Source organism: Danio rerio, chromosome 25 (genome assembly GCF_049306965.1).
Source record: "Danio rerio strain Tuebingen ecotype United States chromosome 25, GRCz12tu, whole genome shotgun sequence".
Taxonomy (NCBI): domain Eukaryota; kingdom Metazoa; phylum Chordata; class Actinopteri; order Cypriniformes; family Danionidae; genus Danio; species Danio rerio.
In genome coordinates, this window is record NC_133200.1 from 24,909,786 (window position 1) to 24,925,659 (window position 15,874).

At 34.8% G+C, this 15,874-nt stretch overlaps 2 protein-coding genes and 2 long non-coding RNA genes across 5 annotated transcripts in view; 2 read left to right on the forward strand and 2 right to left on the reverse strand.

Annotated features, from left to right (window-relative positions):
* si:ch211-236l14.4 overlaps positions 1-15,874 on the reverse strand; it is an 88,608-nt gene that overhangs the window by 44,920 nt on the left and 27,814 nt on the right. The gene's annotated exons all lie outside the window — the stretch shown is intronic.
* Positions 495-5,175, forward strand: si:ch211-236l14.1. Its single transcript, XM_009298051.4, has 11 exons — positions 495-797; positions 1,694-1,820; positions 1,923-2,163; positions 2,270-2,543; positions 2,648-2,825; positions 2,943-3,019; positions 3,193-3,373; positions 3,482-3,730; positions 3,855-4,026; positions 4,110-4,258; positions 4,396-5,175. Exons 1-11 carry the CDS (start codon positions 519-521, stop codon positions 4,563-4,565), a joined length of 2,097 nt encoding a protein of 698 aa, XP_009296326.1. The 5' UTR covers positions 495-518; the 3' UTR covers positions 4,566-5,175.
* LOC141380967 (uncharacterized) lies at positions 4,260-5,932 on the reverse strand. The gene is made up of 2 exons (XR_012400413.1): positions 5,860-5,932; positions 4,260-5,776 (listed from the first exon to the last, which is right to left on the reverse strand). It is a non-coding gene; the product is annotated as an uncharacterized lncRNA (long non-coding RNA).
* Positions 13,512-15,493, forward strand: LOC137489358 (uncharacterized). Its single transcript, XR_011008780.2, has 3 exons — positions 13,512-13,606; positions 14,205-14,252; positions 15,106-15,493. It is a non-coding gene; the product is annotated as an uncharacterized lncRNA (long non-coding RNA).

The window sequence follows — 15,874 nt, forward strand, 5'->3', positions numbered from 1 at the left end:
CTATTTAAAAAATATGCCCCAAAACGTGAAAATTAGGGTTGCGCTGGTCTAAAAATAGCAAGTAAATTGCACCCTATACGTCTTGCGCCTTATTGCGCCTGATGTATGATAGGGCCCAATACTTTTTTATGAAACCACTGTGCTCTTCAGTTTTTCATTCGATCTCACCAATCAAAAGTATTTCATCGCTTACACGACTCAGGCGAAATCTGCCAATTTTTTATATGCCACTTTAAAGGGCACCTATTGTAAAAAATCTTCTTTTCAAGCTGTTTGGACAGATCTGTGTGTTGGTATAGTGTATAGACCATCATACTGGGGTGATATGAACACACCCAGTCCTTTTTTTTCAATTTAACTACAAAAAAAAGGGTCGGCCAATTGGAGCTGTTTTCAAATCGATCGCACCATTACGTAGGTGTGCGATTCCCCCCGCCCACCGAATTGATTGACAGCTGCGCGTATTAACATATCCTGCGTTTGCCGTTTCCGCCATTATCAGCGTGAACGTCGAAGCGATGCCACCGAGAGAACACCCTTGTGCTATTTTAGGATGTAAGGCTCAGCACAAGAGCCTTCACCGTCTTCCTGCAAATGAGCAACAGAGGCTTAAGTGGCTGAGTTTTATCTTTGAAGACAAGGTGCCTGAAAATGTACCAAAACTGTTGTATGTTTGCGCTAACCACTTTAGCGTAGACTGCCTCGAGAACGCGGGACAATACAACTCCGGATTCGCGAGTAAATTGTTTTTGAAAACTGGATCAGTTCCTACAATACGTGATCCTGTCTCACTTCAAGTAAGTATTACATTTTATGTACTTCTAGCCTTAGTATTCTAATTATGTTAAGCCGATGAATAGCATCTGCGGCTAAAGTAGCTTCGGATGTTTGTTTGCACGTGTTTACCTCTTATTGTGCTTTTCAAAAACAGTCTAAATACTCGAAGCTGCATATGGTAGTGTACATGAAGGGGGTTTAGCCATTAGGAACAGAAACCGTAGAAAAATAGCAACATTGTAAAAAGCAGTACTACTGGCTACAGCTAAAGTTTGTTGTTGTTAAATGTTTGTTGTACTGTAATCGTAAGCCGAAATGAATAACATCTAAAAGTTAAAAGCCGCTAAAGTTGCTTCGGATGTTTGTTTGCACGTGTTCACTGCTATTATGCTTTTCTAAAACAATCTAAATAATCGAAGCTATAAGTGGTAGTGTGTACAAGAAGGGCTTTTAGCCATTAGAAACAGAAACCATAGAAAAATATAAACATTGTAATAAAGCAGTAACCAGTACTGGCTACAGCTAAAGTTTGTTGTTTATGTGGGATGTTTGTTGTAATGTGTATACTGTAATGTTAAGCAGAAATAAATAGCATCTGCGGCTAAAGCTACTTCGGATGTTTGCGCGTTTACAGCTATTGTGCTTTTCTAAAACAGTCTAAATACTCGAATCTTTAAGTGGTAATGTGTACATAAAGGGGTTTTAGCCATCAGAAACAGAAACCGTAGAAAAAATTAAACATTGTAATAAAGCATTACCACTGACTAAGTTACAGCTAAAGTTTGTTTTGTATGTGGGATGTTTATTGTAATTTTTTTCCACTGTACTTGCACGTGGTCTGCAGTTGTTTACAATAAGATCGGTATGTTTTAATCAAATAAAGGTCATTTTAAAACATGTATGTTTTCTTACAAAGGCCACGACGTCGACAAAGAGCAACAAGGTGGATGTAGCTTGCCAGACAGAACCTTTTCACACATCTTTACACAGTGTTGGCACCCAGTTGTCTTTTAGGACGCTTCAGGCTAAACGCAGGAGTACAAGTAAGTTAAAATTTCTCAGTTTATTTTAAGTTGCTGCATTAGAAACGTGTTTTATTATCTTTATAAACGTGCAATGAGATTAATCATAAAATTACACTATAGGTGTCCAGACAACAATATCCAGTTTTGAACTGACTGTGCCATCAGCGTCCTCTACTGCGTTTATGACTTCGACACCCCTCAAACCTTCACTAAAAAGACCTCGTCTGGAGCTGGAGGAGGAGGAGGAAGAAGAAGAAGCCGAAGAGACTTTGACAGAGTCAAAAATTATAGCCCAAGACTCGGATGTGACATTTGACCCTGCAGAGGAATGCACATCTGCAACTGAACCAACAGACTTGTCGTGAGTTTATGCATTATGTAAATTATTTGACAGATTGTGTATTGTCATCATAACATTCATCATAATTTTTTTTTTTTTATGTTAATGTGTATATTTATTTTTACAGAATCCAAGAATGCCCAGTTCATAACATTGCCAAGTTCATTGTCTATGAAACATGCCTCATGGAGCTCTTCAGTGACTGCCCAGTGTGTCAGAGGAGATGTGATGTAAAGTCACAAAGGCTTGGGACATTTCTGAGCGTACAGCAAGTCTGCCCACACTGCGAGTTTGTAAGAAAATGGAACAGTCAGCCAATTATTGGTAGTACTCCAGCTGGCAACCTGCATCTTTCTGCTGCAGTCTACTTGAGCGGTGCATCATTTTTTGTAGTTGAAAAGGTAATTATCTATCAAAATTTATCACATTTCTTTTAGAAACATAATATAAATTTTGTCACAGGGTGCATGCACATTGTACTAAAAATTCTCCTCTCTGTTGTCAGGTATTTGCTGCAATGAAACTACACATTTTTAAATATAATTCATTTCGCCGTCATGCAAGACTTTGCATTGAACCTGCTATTGTCCACAAGTGGAGAAATTGGCAGAGTGAAATGCTAGAACAGCTCAGTCGAAGAGAGAATGTGATTGTTGGAGGAGATATGAGGGCTGACTCCCCAGGTATTTAGTCAAAAGATTTAATTTCTAATTCAATACAGTCTAATAAAAAAAATAAATATGAAATACAATTATTCCAAAAATGTGTTTAGAATAATTATGTACGGTTTGTTCTTGAAGGTCACTCGGCCAAGTATGGGAGTTATACAATGATGGACCTTGCAACTAACACAGTGGTCGACCTACAGTTAGTCCAGGTAATACAGAAAAGTATTATGTGAACTAGCATAATATTTTGGATTGAAAATGTGTGATTTTTATATATATATATATATATATATATATATATATATATATATATATATATATATATATATATATATATATATATATATATATATATATTTTAACCTTATTTAAAATTTTATAGAGTAATGAGGTGGGTGGCAGTTACCATATGGAAAAAGAAGGCCTAAAGAGAAGCCTTGACCTGTTGGATGCCCGCGGTGTTCGTCTGGAATGCATCATCACAGACCGACATCCTCAAATACAGAAATACCTCAGGGATCGAAATGTCACTCAGTTTTACGATGTGTGGCATATCGAGAAAGGTATGTAATTTAGCAGTTATTAATTTACTTAAGATTAAATTGCTATTTACAGTTCTTACATGTTTATTATTATTTTTGTGTTGATGTCTTTTTTTCATTAAATTCCAGGAATTTCCAAAAAACTGGACAAGATATGCCAGATAAAGGGTTGTGAGAAGTTGCGTAAATGGTTACGTAGCATCAAAAACCACATCTACTGGACTGCTGCATCATCCACAACAGGTCCTGAAAGAGTGGCAAAGTGGACCTCTATCTTAAACCATGTACAAGACAAACATGTACATGAAGACCCCAATTTTCCGGCTTGTCTGCATCCGCAACGGATAAGCAGAGACAAGAACAAATGGCTGTCGGCTGGTAAGTTGTATACAGACATATAAAATATTCTTTGCGATTAAAACTAATTCAAAATAGAGCTTGTTTCATTGTTCAGATTTGTTTTTGATTTCGACTCTAATACCTTAAATTTTTGCTTGTTTAGCAACGATGCCATTCTATAAGCTGGAGAAAGTTCTCGCTAACAAGAGAATATTGAAGGATGTGGCCAAGCTAAGTCCTCACCACCAGACGTCAACTATTGAAGCTTTCCACAGCGTCATACTGCGGTTTGCACCCAAAAATGTGGTATTCCCTTTTCTGGGGATGCTATGCAGGTAAAGCCAATGATCAGAAATTAATATTTACAATACTATACAGTCTTGTCATGGTACGTCATTTACATTTTTCTTTTTGTTAGGTTGTACTTGGCTGCACTGCATTACAATGAAAATGCCGGGCGTCCCCAGGCCACATCAGCAACTGGTAAACCTATTTACAAGCTTGCTTTTCCAAAGGCAAAGAAAGGAGAGTATAGGGTCCGAGAAGTGAAGACACAGCAAACTTTCGGTATGTATATAAATGTTTATAGTATTATTAATAATTCAATAAATAAAAAAAATAATTGCACTTTACATTCACAATGAAAACTCACTACTCAAAATACAAAATTAAGTTACTAAAGAGATAACTGTTATATTGCACAGGTTATGTAGAAGAGCTGCTGGACCTCATCTTCAACCAAGTGTTTGTGGACCCATCACCCTATGTTGATGAAGTGTTGGGAATTCACATACCACCTGCTCTATCATCAGCCTACGATCGACCTGAGATGGAGGAGGCTATCTCCAGCAGGGTGACCCGCTTCAATCAATAGCGATCCTAAAACCCACATAGCTGCCCTGCTCTTCAGGAAACTGTCTTCGAATCTTCAGCACCACACAGGCAGGAATCACTACACGGACTCTCCGCCCGAGGAAACCCCAACACCAGCTCACAAAGCTCCGATAAGCCAAAAAGCGGCACTGTCTAACAGAGACATAATAATGAAACATTGTTTTAGAAATTGCACTACAATTTGAACTTGGGAGTTATCACATATACATTTTTATTTTTTATAAAATAACTAGCTTTAACAAAATTTCAGAAGTCATATTTTGTTTATTCAACTGCCAATGTATATTTGATATGTTTGTATGTGTTTGTAGATATACTGTACTTTCTAATGTTCATGGACAATTGTATTTCATTCAACAAAGTGACAACTTGGAGTTTATATTTTATATTTGCACAAGGATACATTTTATATTTGACATCACATTTTAATTTATACTTCAATATAAAGTTTTTATATGACTCAGGAATTGAAGCATCTTTTCTGAAGGGTTGATGTTTCTATGCCATACTGATTTTTATATATTTTAAGAGTTTATATATTAATGTTTAGTGAATTTAAAATTATTTTTCAATAAAAAGTACATGCATTACTCAGCCTTTTATGAAGTCATTCAAATTGTCATCTCAGAAATAGCAGCAATAAAAAACGGTACGTATTTCATTTTTATTGACATTGAGGTAAAGTTGGTTTTATATTCAGATATTCGGACATTCTCCTTAATAGTATCATTTCAGTAAAGTATTCTTTGCAAATTCAAAATAGGGAAATCGTATTAGCAGCAAATGACAAAGTACAACATTGTTTACAGTCAAGTAAATAGTTTTAATGTTGTTTACAAGTCATACTTGCATGCTAAATACGATCGAATGTTTAAACTATCATGATAAACAATACAGGGACTTCTGAATGTGCGGATATAAAACCAACTTTATCGCTATTTTATTGACTACACGGCGTTAATGTGCTTAAAAAGAAAGCGAGCATGCAGATCATGAACAAGGTAACCTGCTATTATTTCTATTTATTTAAACTCACTTTTGCACTCCACGAAGTCGCAGGGGACCATAGTCTGCTTTGTATATATTCGATGCATTTTGCAAGGAATAAATATTGAAGCAAACGGGATCCATTCCTGGATGCTCCGTCATGCACGAGGGTTGCATTTCCAGTTGATCCATTCGTCTTCTAACCTTATTACACGACACAGTTATGCTGTTTATTATCTCATTCGATGTCTTTAGAGCAGCAACGTTAACATAAACTGAAAATTTACCTGCGGTATCTCCCTGCAGCATACATTTTCAGCCTCAGTTGGCATTTTTTCACAATTGCCACACAAGCACCTGCCAATATTTGTCAACGTCAATATTCATGAATTACGAATAAATCATACCAATGCAAAATTTATCTCTGTGGATATCTTTATGTCTTGTCTGTGTTTGACGTAACGCATGACGTTCGCGAACTTTATCAAACAAATTACGGATGGCGCATGCATAGTTACATAGCGGCTGTAAAAGTATTCAAAAACATAAAATATTTTGTATGTACCACTCTGACACATTCTGGCACATTCGGATTATAGATTCCTCAACAGTCGACTCTGCTTGATCTGTGTCCGAGTCTGGGTCATATATGTAGGGTTGAATTGTGTTCCTCTCACTCATGATGACTCTTACTGTCTGCCTCTGTGACGCGGTGCACAAAGCAGACGCGCTCTTGGCTCCGCCCCCTTGTTACGTTGGGCGGGCAGTGGAAACTCATTATCATGTTAAACAACACACCCCAAAACAGCAACCCGTGTACACGCCTCTAAATTTACACTTTTTAACACAGCATAATAACCATATCTGAATTGCGTTTTGATCTGAACCTATATTGGCACACTCAGAAGAACCATAATATTAGTATTAAATCTCAAAAAAGGGCTAAAATATGTGCCCTTTAATATGCAATTACAAGAAAATAGGAGGTTATCTCCGTATTTGTGTGCATTTTCTCCGGGAGCTCCGGTTTCCCCCACAAGTCCAAAGACAGTCACTTTTGGTTTAAATTGGTAAAATAAATTGTCTGTAATGTACTGTATGTGTGTAAATGGGAGTGTATGGGTGTTTCCCAGTGATGGGTAGCAGCTGGAAGGGTATCCACTGTGTAAAACATATGCTGGATAAGTTGGTGGTTCATTCTGCTGTGGCGACCCCGGATTAATAAAAGGACTAAGCCGAAAAGAAAATGAATGAGTGAATAAATGAATAAAAATAATAAACATCAACTGACATAGTGTTTAAAAAGCCAATAAGCCGAAATGGGCTACACACATACAGTATACACTCACCTCAATGCAAACCACAAGAGGCAAAATGCATTGCGCACATATACAGTCAGCATACAAGGAACTATCATTACTAGGACCACAAGCACATGGCTAATCATTATGCTTGCCTGTTTACTGTTGGTTGCTAGGTTACCAATACTACAGACAGCCACTCTAACAACTTGATGTAAATGCTCCTACAGTAACTTACCTTTTGCAAACTTTCAAAAGATTAACGTTAGGATGGAAACTCAGCCTCTTTTTATGTGCATATAGCATTACATAGTGGACAGTTGATTCAGACATCTTAAAAATGCTTTCCATTGGGATGAATGAAGTCTGCCTCCTTGTTAATGTAACACAAACTGCTGTAGAGCTCAAGTGGTCTGCTCTGGTTTAAAGACATAAAAGCATAGAGCAGATCACATATGTGAGTCGAGGCTGACCACAAAAAGTATCAAATCCATTTGAGTAACAGCCTGAATGCTGGGTTTTACAGTGGAGAAACTGACAGACAGAATCAGCATTGCTATTATAGACTGTGTCTGTCATGAGTCAGATATGCTTTAGCTCAATGACTCTGGCCAGCAGGGCCAAGATATAAACAAAACGCTATTGGCTACTATTAAAGAAGAGGAGCTGCTCAATATGCCCCGTCCTGTCATCATGTTTTACTTGAAATGAAATAACACATCGATCAGAGCTACATATGCCCAGGCAATTCAGGGGACTGTTAAAGGGGTCAGGAGATTGAAATGTAAAATATCTATGATATCTATGAGAGTTTACTTTGCAATACAAACAGCAGGTTTCAGAACTTCAACAAACTGCAAGTTTCAGTAACACCCTAGTATTTTTATATTTTACTATAGTTTTTCATCTCCCAAAAGAGATTGACAGGTTTACACACATCTTAATCTTCCTGTTGTGTTCAACTTAAAACACTCTCAAATATTGTGCTGTATGTCTAATTGCCTCAAGGCCTTATGATATCCTCCACACTATGCAATTGAACATCTATAAGTGATGATCACTCTTTCATCAGATTTTGAGTGTTTAAGTTAACCTTGTTGTTACACATGTGGTGTTCTCGGTTAAAAGTGACCGCCATATGAAATGAATGGGTATCCATACTATATTCATCCATCAGACAGAAAATATCCTACACCATCCCAACTGACTGTACTATTTGTATTTTCACTGCAGTTATTTTATGTCTAATTCTATAAATTCACGTTAAACACTACTTTGAGTCATTGTTCAAATTTAAAGAATGTTGAATAAAAATGTGGTTTTGAAAAATGTATTTTGTGCTAATTTAAGAGCAGTTAAAACCACCGGTCAATTTTGACCAGGACCACTAAAGTAAGGGGAAGGAGGTGAACACGACAGGAGGATTAAAGGGATATTTCACCCAAACTAAGAATTCTGACATCATTCACTCATCCTTTACTTTTTCCAAACCTGTTTGAGTTTTTTTCTTTGGCCCATCAATGGCTGCTTTTTCAGAATATCTAGTTTTGTGTTCACCACAGGAAAGACATTCATAAAGGTTTAGAATTACTTGAATGTGAGTAATAGTGAGAATCTTTGACAAGTTTTTGGATGAAAATAAAATATTGGTAAACCTTTGGTTTAGGTCAGAATACATGTTATGAACTACTTGCTTATTATCTACCTATTATTAAGATATTAAGTATTCATTAGCCAAGCCAGGCTCATTGTGGATATGTACCCAGGTATACATGTCTATACAGTTTTTGTTTTTGCAAATCCGCCAGAAGCCGTTGTGAATGCTTTTTGATGATTTTAAATTTCTATTGTGCGTCCTCTTTTCAAATATATCCACCAGAGGGTGAACCTTCAGCTGACCTGGGGTGTGTTTCCGAAAATCATTGTTAGCCAACTAAGGCCACAAGTTTTGTCATTACAAACATAGTTTGTTGATTTGACGTTTCCTAAATCTATCGTTCCAACGAACATTCGCAAATTGCATCGCAAACTTGTACGCTTGCAACTAAACCTCTAGATCTGTAGTTAGAAGCATAGTTCCTGACTGTGTTCTTATCCTAGTTACCCCCCCTCCTATGTCCTATTTATTTAGAATGTCCTAACATTTAAACTTTAAATAATTAAAAAAACATTAAAGTCATCCCTCTTAGGTGTAGTTCGCTTTAAAAGTATTTTAACAGTTTAGTTTTAGCGATCTTTATATTGACAATTTGTTCCCTTCTTAGTGCACTTTGAAAACATTTATGCCATTTTAAACAAAGCCGTGGCTCATATGAAAGCTATATGTAGGTGAACTATTATTTGAAAGCAGAATTTACGTTACATCTCCAAAGCTTGTGAAAACAAACAAATTGCATATGGTAATGCTTTTAATTTATAATAGGTTGTTTATTAAGAAATGCATCTGTACTGTATATGGCATGGGCCTGTTGGTTAGAACATTTCTGCGGAATGTGTCAAATTGTAAAAGTAGACTTTTAAAAAAAATTAAATAATTATTAATATTATTATTATTATTAATAAGTAGGATTTTTTTTCTTAATTTTTTTACACAGCTTTACACAGCTTACTGTGAATTAGGCCTACAAACATTAACTCTTTATAGGATTTATATATAAGATTAGAATAAGAAAACGCTCATTACTACATCATTATTTACCCAAATGATGCATCATTATTAGTGTGCTATGATATTAGCTATGATAGTTCAGCTAAGAGTTATGTCGTTGTTTGGGAAATGCACCCCAGGCCAGCTTGCTGTCGACTGACTGACTCAGACATCTATCCTTAAACCCAACCGATAGCGTATTCAAAAACAATCTACAAAAAGAAAAGCTGTTGCGTCTGTGTAATTTCATCATGTTTTCAGCCTGTTGTTTATGTTTTTATATATATTTATTGCTTTTGTTTTACCTGGTAGAGCAAAAAGAAACAGTAGCCAGTGTTGGCATCATACCACCCCATAGCATTTATTTTAAAGATGATATGCAGCCATAAGTACCTCAGGCTACATTATTCAAGCTCTCCCGAACTGTAGACTGGGGCACATATCCACAATGAGCCTGTGTTCTCTTTAGATCTTATTATTCTGCATCACTGCATCTTACCCAAAACCTAAACCCAATGTCTACCTTAATAAACAGGTAGTTAGTAGTTTATTATGCTAAAATTGTTAGTTAATTGTTTGTTAATACAGTGAATTGTTACTTAAAATAAAGTGTTACCAAAATATTTTATGTTTTATATATTCTTTCACTGATTTATTGCTTGACGGAAATTGTCATATATTTTTTCAAGAATTCTTTTCTCATCAGTGAAAAAAATTTAAAACAACAGAATGTATCTAAACAAGATTTTGACAAGTTAATTTTTTACTGTTTTATCATCAATTTCCATCCTTTTAATACATATTTGCTAAAATAACCAAAATAAAATCCACATCCCACCACAATTTCTTGTTTCAAAATGACAAAAACTTTGCTCATTAAATCATTTCATTAGAAGTAAATGGTGTCATTCAGCCAGTGAGGTTGAAGCATAGTCTTGGTTTTTGGTATTTTTTACATCATGGGACACTGCTGAGATGTCAGGTGATTTCAGATCACACGTTTACTTCTGTAACTCCATTCGTGACTCTGTGTGAATGGCAGACACAGCATGAACGAAACCAAATACCATCTTTTGACCTGCCTCAGTAAAGCAGCCTTTACAGCCTAACGAATCATGGAAATCTCAAGCCTGTAACAGGAAACATTGGGATTCATAATTGAATCTTTATATTTGCAAAGCTTTTTCAGAAAGGCGGGTGGTATGAGGGTTGCTTTTAATGTCTTTCTGCACCTGAAAAGACAAGATTATGTGAAGCAGATAATTGTGTCCACAGATGTAGCTGCCCTCCCTGGAATTCTTACTGCTTCTCGGATTTCCCAACCATGTCAATGTATCCCAGTGTAGACACACAGAGGAACTTCCATCCAAATCCCTTCTCACCTAACCAAATTCTAGAAGCCCATTCACATCGTGAAAAACATGATGAGATTATGAATCTAAGAAAAACAATGTATAGATTGTGAAATTAAAGATAATTGAGCAATTCATTATGTTTTGTCTTGTTTTCAATTCCAACCCAATGTGATGACCTGTAATATTCAAAATACAAATGTAAAGGATTTTTTTTAATTGAGCCTTTAGAGAGAGAAAAAAAAAAAACTCTTTCATATAAAATACTTGAGCTGGTCACATTTTACAATTAGGCTTCATTAGTAAATGTATTTTCTTGGGTTTAGGAAAATAGGTGAGTACTTCCAGTCTGTCAGTCAGTGGACTGTGGCCCCTGGTGGATTTATGCGAGAAGAACAGGCACGAATGGCACTTGCGAGAGAAATTTGAGATCTGAAAAAATGTTCATAGCGAGATCTGAGGGGTTTCCCAAAAACAAAAATGCAAAAAAGTAGCTCCTGGGACGTATTTGGCGCTCTCCAGAAATGAATATAGGGGTACATTTTCAGAATAAACCTGGGTTGACATTTTTACTCGAAATCTACACCAATCACACAGCAGAAATATGCTAAAATCTGAGTAATGTGTAATCTGCTTTTGTTAGTAAACAATATTTTATAAATGTTATTTAATAAACGCTCAGATTTTTGTGGCTTCAGTCATTGTTGGGATACTCTTTTAAAGCGGGAAGTATTAACACCTATTGAAACATATATTGTTATCGTTCCACAAGGAAAAAGTCATTTTCAAATAACAATCTGCGTATGCGCTATATAAAAATGAGACCAGACCATTTTTCAATAAACTGCCATACTGAACTAAATTGGCCATAGTGTGTGTGTGTGAATAAGTGTGTATGGATGTTTCCCAGTACTGGGTTGCGGCTTGAAGGCCATCCGCTGTGTAAAACATATGAAGAATAGTTTTCGGTTCATTCCGCTGTGGCGACCCCTGATAAATTCTGAACTAAGTTGAAGGAAAATAAATTAATAAATGATTTAACCATAAAACACAGCACAGATCAATGCTAAATTCAAACTACAAAAAAAATAATACAGCTGTCGAAAAAACAACACATTTTTTGAACATTTAGATTTTTAAAAACAAATTTGTAAATATTATTCATAAATGCATTATTAAATGAATAAATGGATGAATGAATGAATGATGCCCTTATTCAGGGATGTCAAACTCAATTGCTGGAGGGCCACAGCCCTGCACAGTTTAGTTTCAACCCTAATTAAACAGAGCTAATCAAACTAATTGAGTCCTTCAGGCTTGCTTGAAATCTACAGGTAAGTGTGTTGAAGCAGGGATGGAACTAAATTGTACAGGGCTGCGGCCTTCCAGGAATTGAGTTTGATATCTCTGCCCTAAGTAGTGTTGGGTATCGTTTGGGTTTTTTTCGATACCGGTGCTAAATCGATACTTTTAAAACGATACCGGTGCCAAAACAGTGCCTGAACCGATACTTTTTAGCCACAAAATTACGATGGATGACTATAGAAAAATCTTTTATTTGACAAAATCTTTTAAAAAATATTGTTAATAAAACAATATAATTTAAGTTTCAAGTAAACATCAATTCATATTTTGTATATTTAAATTACAAATTGTGTTGGGGGGGGGGGGGGGGGTAACGTACTTTTGGGAGCACGTTTTAATATAAATATCACAAAATGCTTAAAATGTTATTCGAAGTCATTTTTTCCATGCATCACTCTGCAGTCTTCATAAACACGATAATTAAATAACTTAAACTCAAAATAATATTTCTTGTAATTTATTTGACAAGTCACTTTGTACTGGTGTAACATATTTCTAACATTCAAGTACATCAAGGCACATTGTTGCACTTGTAAACTTTAACACATAGGCCCACTGTTGAAGTCAATTTATTTTGCCCTCTCATTCATTTGAAATGTTTCTGAAATTTGCACAATGTTTCCTAAAAAAATTATTCTGGAGTCATAATAAGTTCTATTTCTTATTGTTATTTCCTGAATAAAAGCAGATTTTAATGTAAATATAAATTAGGTCAGTATTATTAGCCTCCTTAAGAAATATTTGCTGTATATTTTTGATACACACAACAAATCAGTTACAAAATAATTTATAAATAAAAATAATTATTTCAACTTTCGTAGTTAACTGATTAAGTCTTTAAATTACTTTAATCTAAATAAAAGACTATAAAATACTTAAAGGGACTTTGGATACATCTGTCTTGCAAAATATATAGTAAAATATTATGCACTGTCACCATGAGGTAGATAAAACAGTAGATATTAGAAATATGTTACACTGTAAAAAGTGCTACACTCACAAAGTTGGTTCTATCTACTTTAAATAATTGCAATCTAGTTAATTTTATTTGTTTTATACCAAAAAAATTAAATTTGCTTCCTCTTTACTTAAAATATATCATTTTTTGTATAACTGTATATTTTGAATAAAACTAATGCAATTTAGTTGAGTAGATTTTTTTACGTGGTTATTGTGTAGAATAAATGTTATAAAAGTGAGTTGACACAGACAATTTATTAGAGCAGCTGTCGATGTGGGCAGGTGTTCATAAAACGTGATTTTAATAGTTTGGCGTGACTCCTTTTTCATTGCCCGGGATTTAGCAGGCAGACGCAGCTTCTGCAATGGTCGACATTAACTGCTCCCAGCAGCGGATCTGATTAACACGGTAAGTTGCAAATTTAGCCGAATGATAATTGTAAAGTCATGCAAAACTGCTGTCTTCGCTAGGCAGGTGAGGTTTTAGCTTTGTAAATTGTACTGTAGCCTCAGGTATGTTAACAGTTAGACTGCTCTCACATGGAAAGCTAAGTTGGCTAACGCTAACCAACGCTAGTTTATGCTAACAATTAAAAGTGATATTATTGAGAAAAAATAGAGAAAGTAGTTTTAAAACACTTAGTAGGTATAACTAACGTTGCAGAACCGATTAACAAGGTCACTGGTGGGCGGTCGGGGTGTGGGGGTTCAGTTTGCTAGCGCTAACTTAGCTAAAGTTAGCTCACCTAAGTTATAGCAGCACATTAAGGATGGATATTAAATGCAGAAACGTATGCAACAGTTAAGTAGTGTGTGTTTAACGTAAGAGAAAGTATAACTTAAAGTTTGTGTTTTAGAGATTTAGTCCATAAGTTTTTTAATGCTGCATAGTGAATAAATTACAGATTTACAATTTATTTTAACTTAAATTACATTTACTACTGATGTTTACAGAACCATTTAAATTGTATGCACCTCATTCTAAAAAGCATGTTCTTGGTCTTTAGATACCAAAGTGATTTTGTTACCTGTGGATCTTCAAACTTCACATCCAGGTAAGAAAAACATTAGATACAACTACAGCTATAATTATTTGCAGGCAAGTAAAACATTGGTAAAATTGCAAACAATAGTGGGCTCCATAGAATTAACTTACATTTGATATCTGAAGATTTTTTTATGTGTGCAACAGTAAAAACAGTATAAAAATATCCTAATGCAGTTTCTTATTATCTGTCAGTCTTTCAATAAAGCTAACTGATAACACTGAATCACTGAACTGTCATTTGCCAGTGACATTAAATTTGAAGAAAAAGTCAATTAAATGTAGCTTTAGCAAAAATTTAATGTAAACCTTAATGTAATGTGTAAAATGGCAATGTATTTATTTATTTATTTAATAAAATTTGTATTATGACGTGCAAAGTTTGGTGCAAAATGAAGATGACATTTAAATTATAGAACTTGTATTCTATAATTTTCATATAGCCATTTTCAAACAGTTTTAATATCTAAATTAAATACACATTCTTATGCTTTATAAGTTGCCAAAATAAACAAAAAATGTAATACCTAAATTTTAACAATTCTTTGATTGACAGGAAAACACAATGACATGCACTGTTACACTGAGTAAAATCACAGTTTTCTTTAAAATTTGATAACTAAAAACACCTGGAATAATGTAATTACACAACCTCTATAACCTTTTTTTATTTTTTAAATAGAAGTTAGGTAATTTTAACTAAGGTAATTTTTAAATGATAAACTAAGGTGTTTCATCCATGCATCATTCTCACTGGACTTTTGTAACTTCACTTGTAGTTATTTCCTATTCAGTATTTAGCTATTTAATGTTGTTTGGTAGCAACCACCTGAACTCCTGTTTCTTTTTGTCTCTACCAATAGAGTTGTGAGGAATCAGAGGTGCATGCGGCTGCCCATGGGAAAAATTTGCCATCAGCCCAACACAGTTTGGATTATCATAGGACTGTCAGAGGTTTGCCAAACCTGTCAAATGCATGATGGCTCCTGTTTGGACTTACCGATGTCCTCGACTTCAAGTATCCATCAAAACTGTATACATTTGAGATATATATGAGACTCTTTGTTGGACTGGACATTATGCATCCTAAATCTTTATCAAAATATGCAAATCTCCTCACTGAGTTGCCTTGGATGATTTCTCAATAGGATCTGGTATTATTAATGTTTTTATTTATGTATTGTGTATGTGTAGCCACATTAATGGCCTATTTTGTAGTCACTATTAAAAGGAACATCGATTGATATTGAATACATGTTATGGTCTTTAATCCATCTTCCCATTCTTATTTAATTGTTATTGACAGGAAAGTCTGTTTATCTGTTTTTACTAGTGTATATTGTGCTTACAATATAGAAACGAAGATTTATTTTCTGAGGTTACAGCCAGAAGTCAATTAAATTAGTTTTAAATGACATATGCATGGTTAATTTTATTCAGATCATTAAGTTCATAATACTTAATTAAAATGAGTACAGTCAACATATAGCAATGTATAAGTAAGTTAAGTTTAACAAAAAAAGTAAGTTTATCTGATTTGAGTAATTTTAGAAATATTAGTTGGCTCAACTTAATTTTATTGCATTTGTTTTAAGCAATGTTTTAGTGTTTAAAATACTTAAAAAAGGCTGG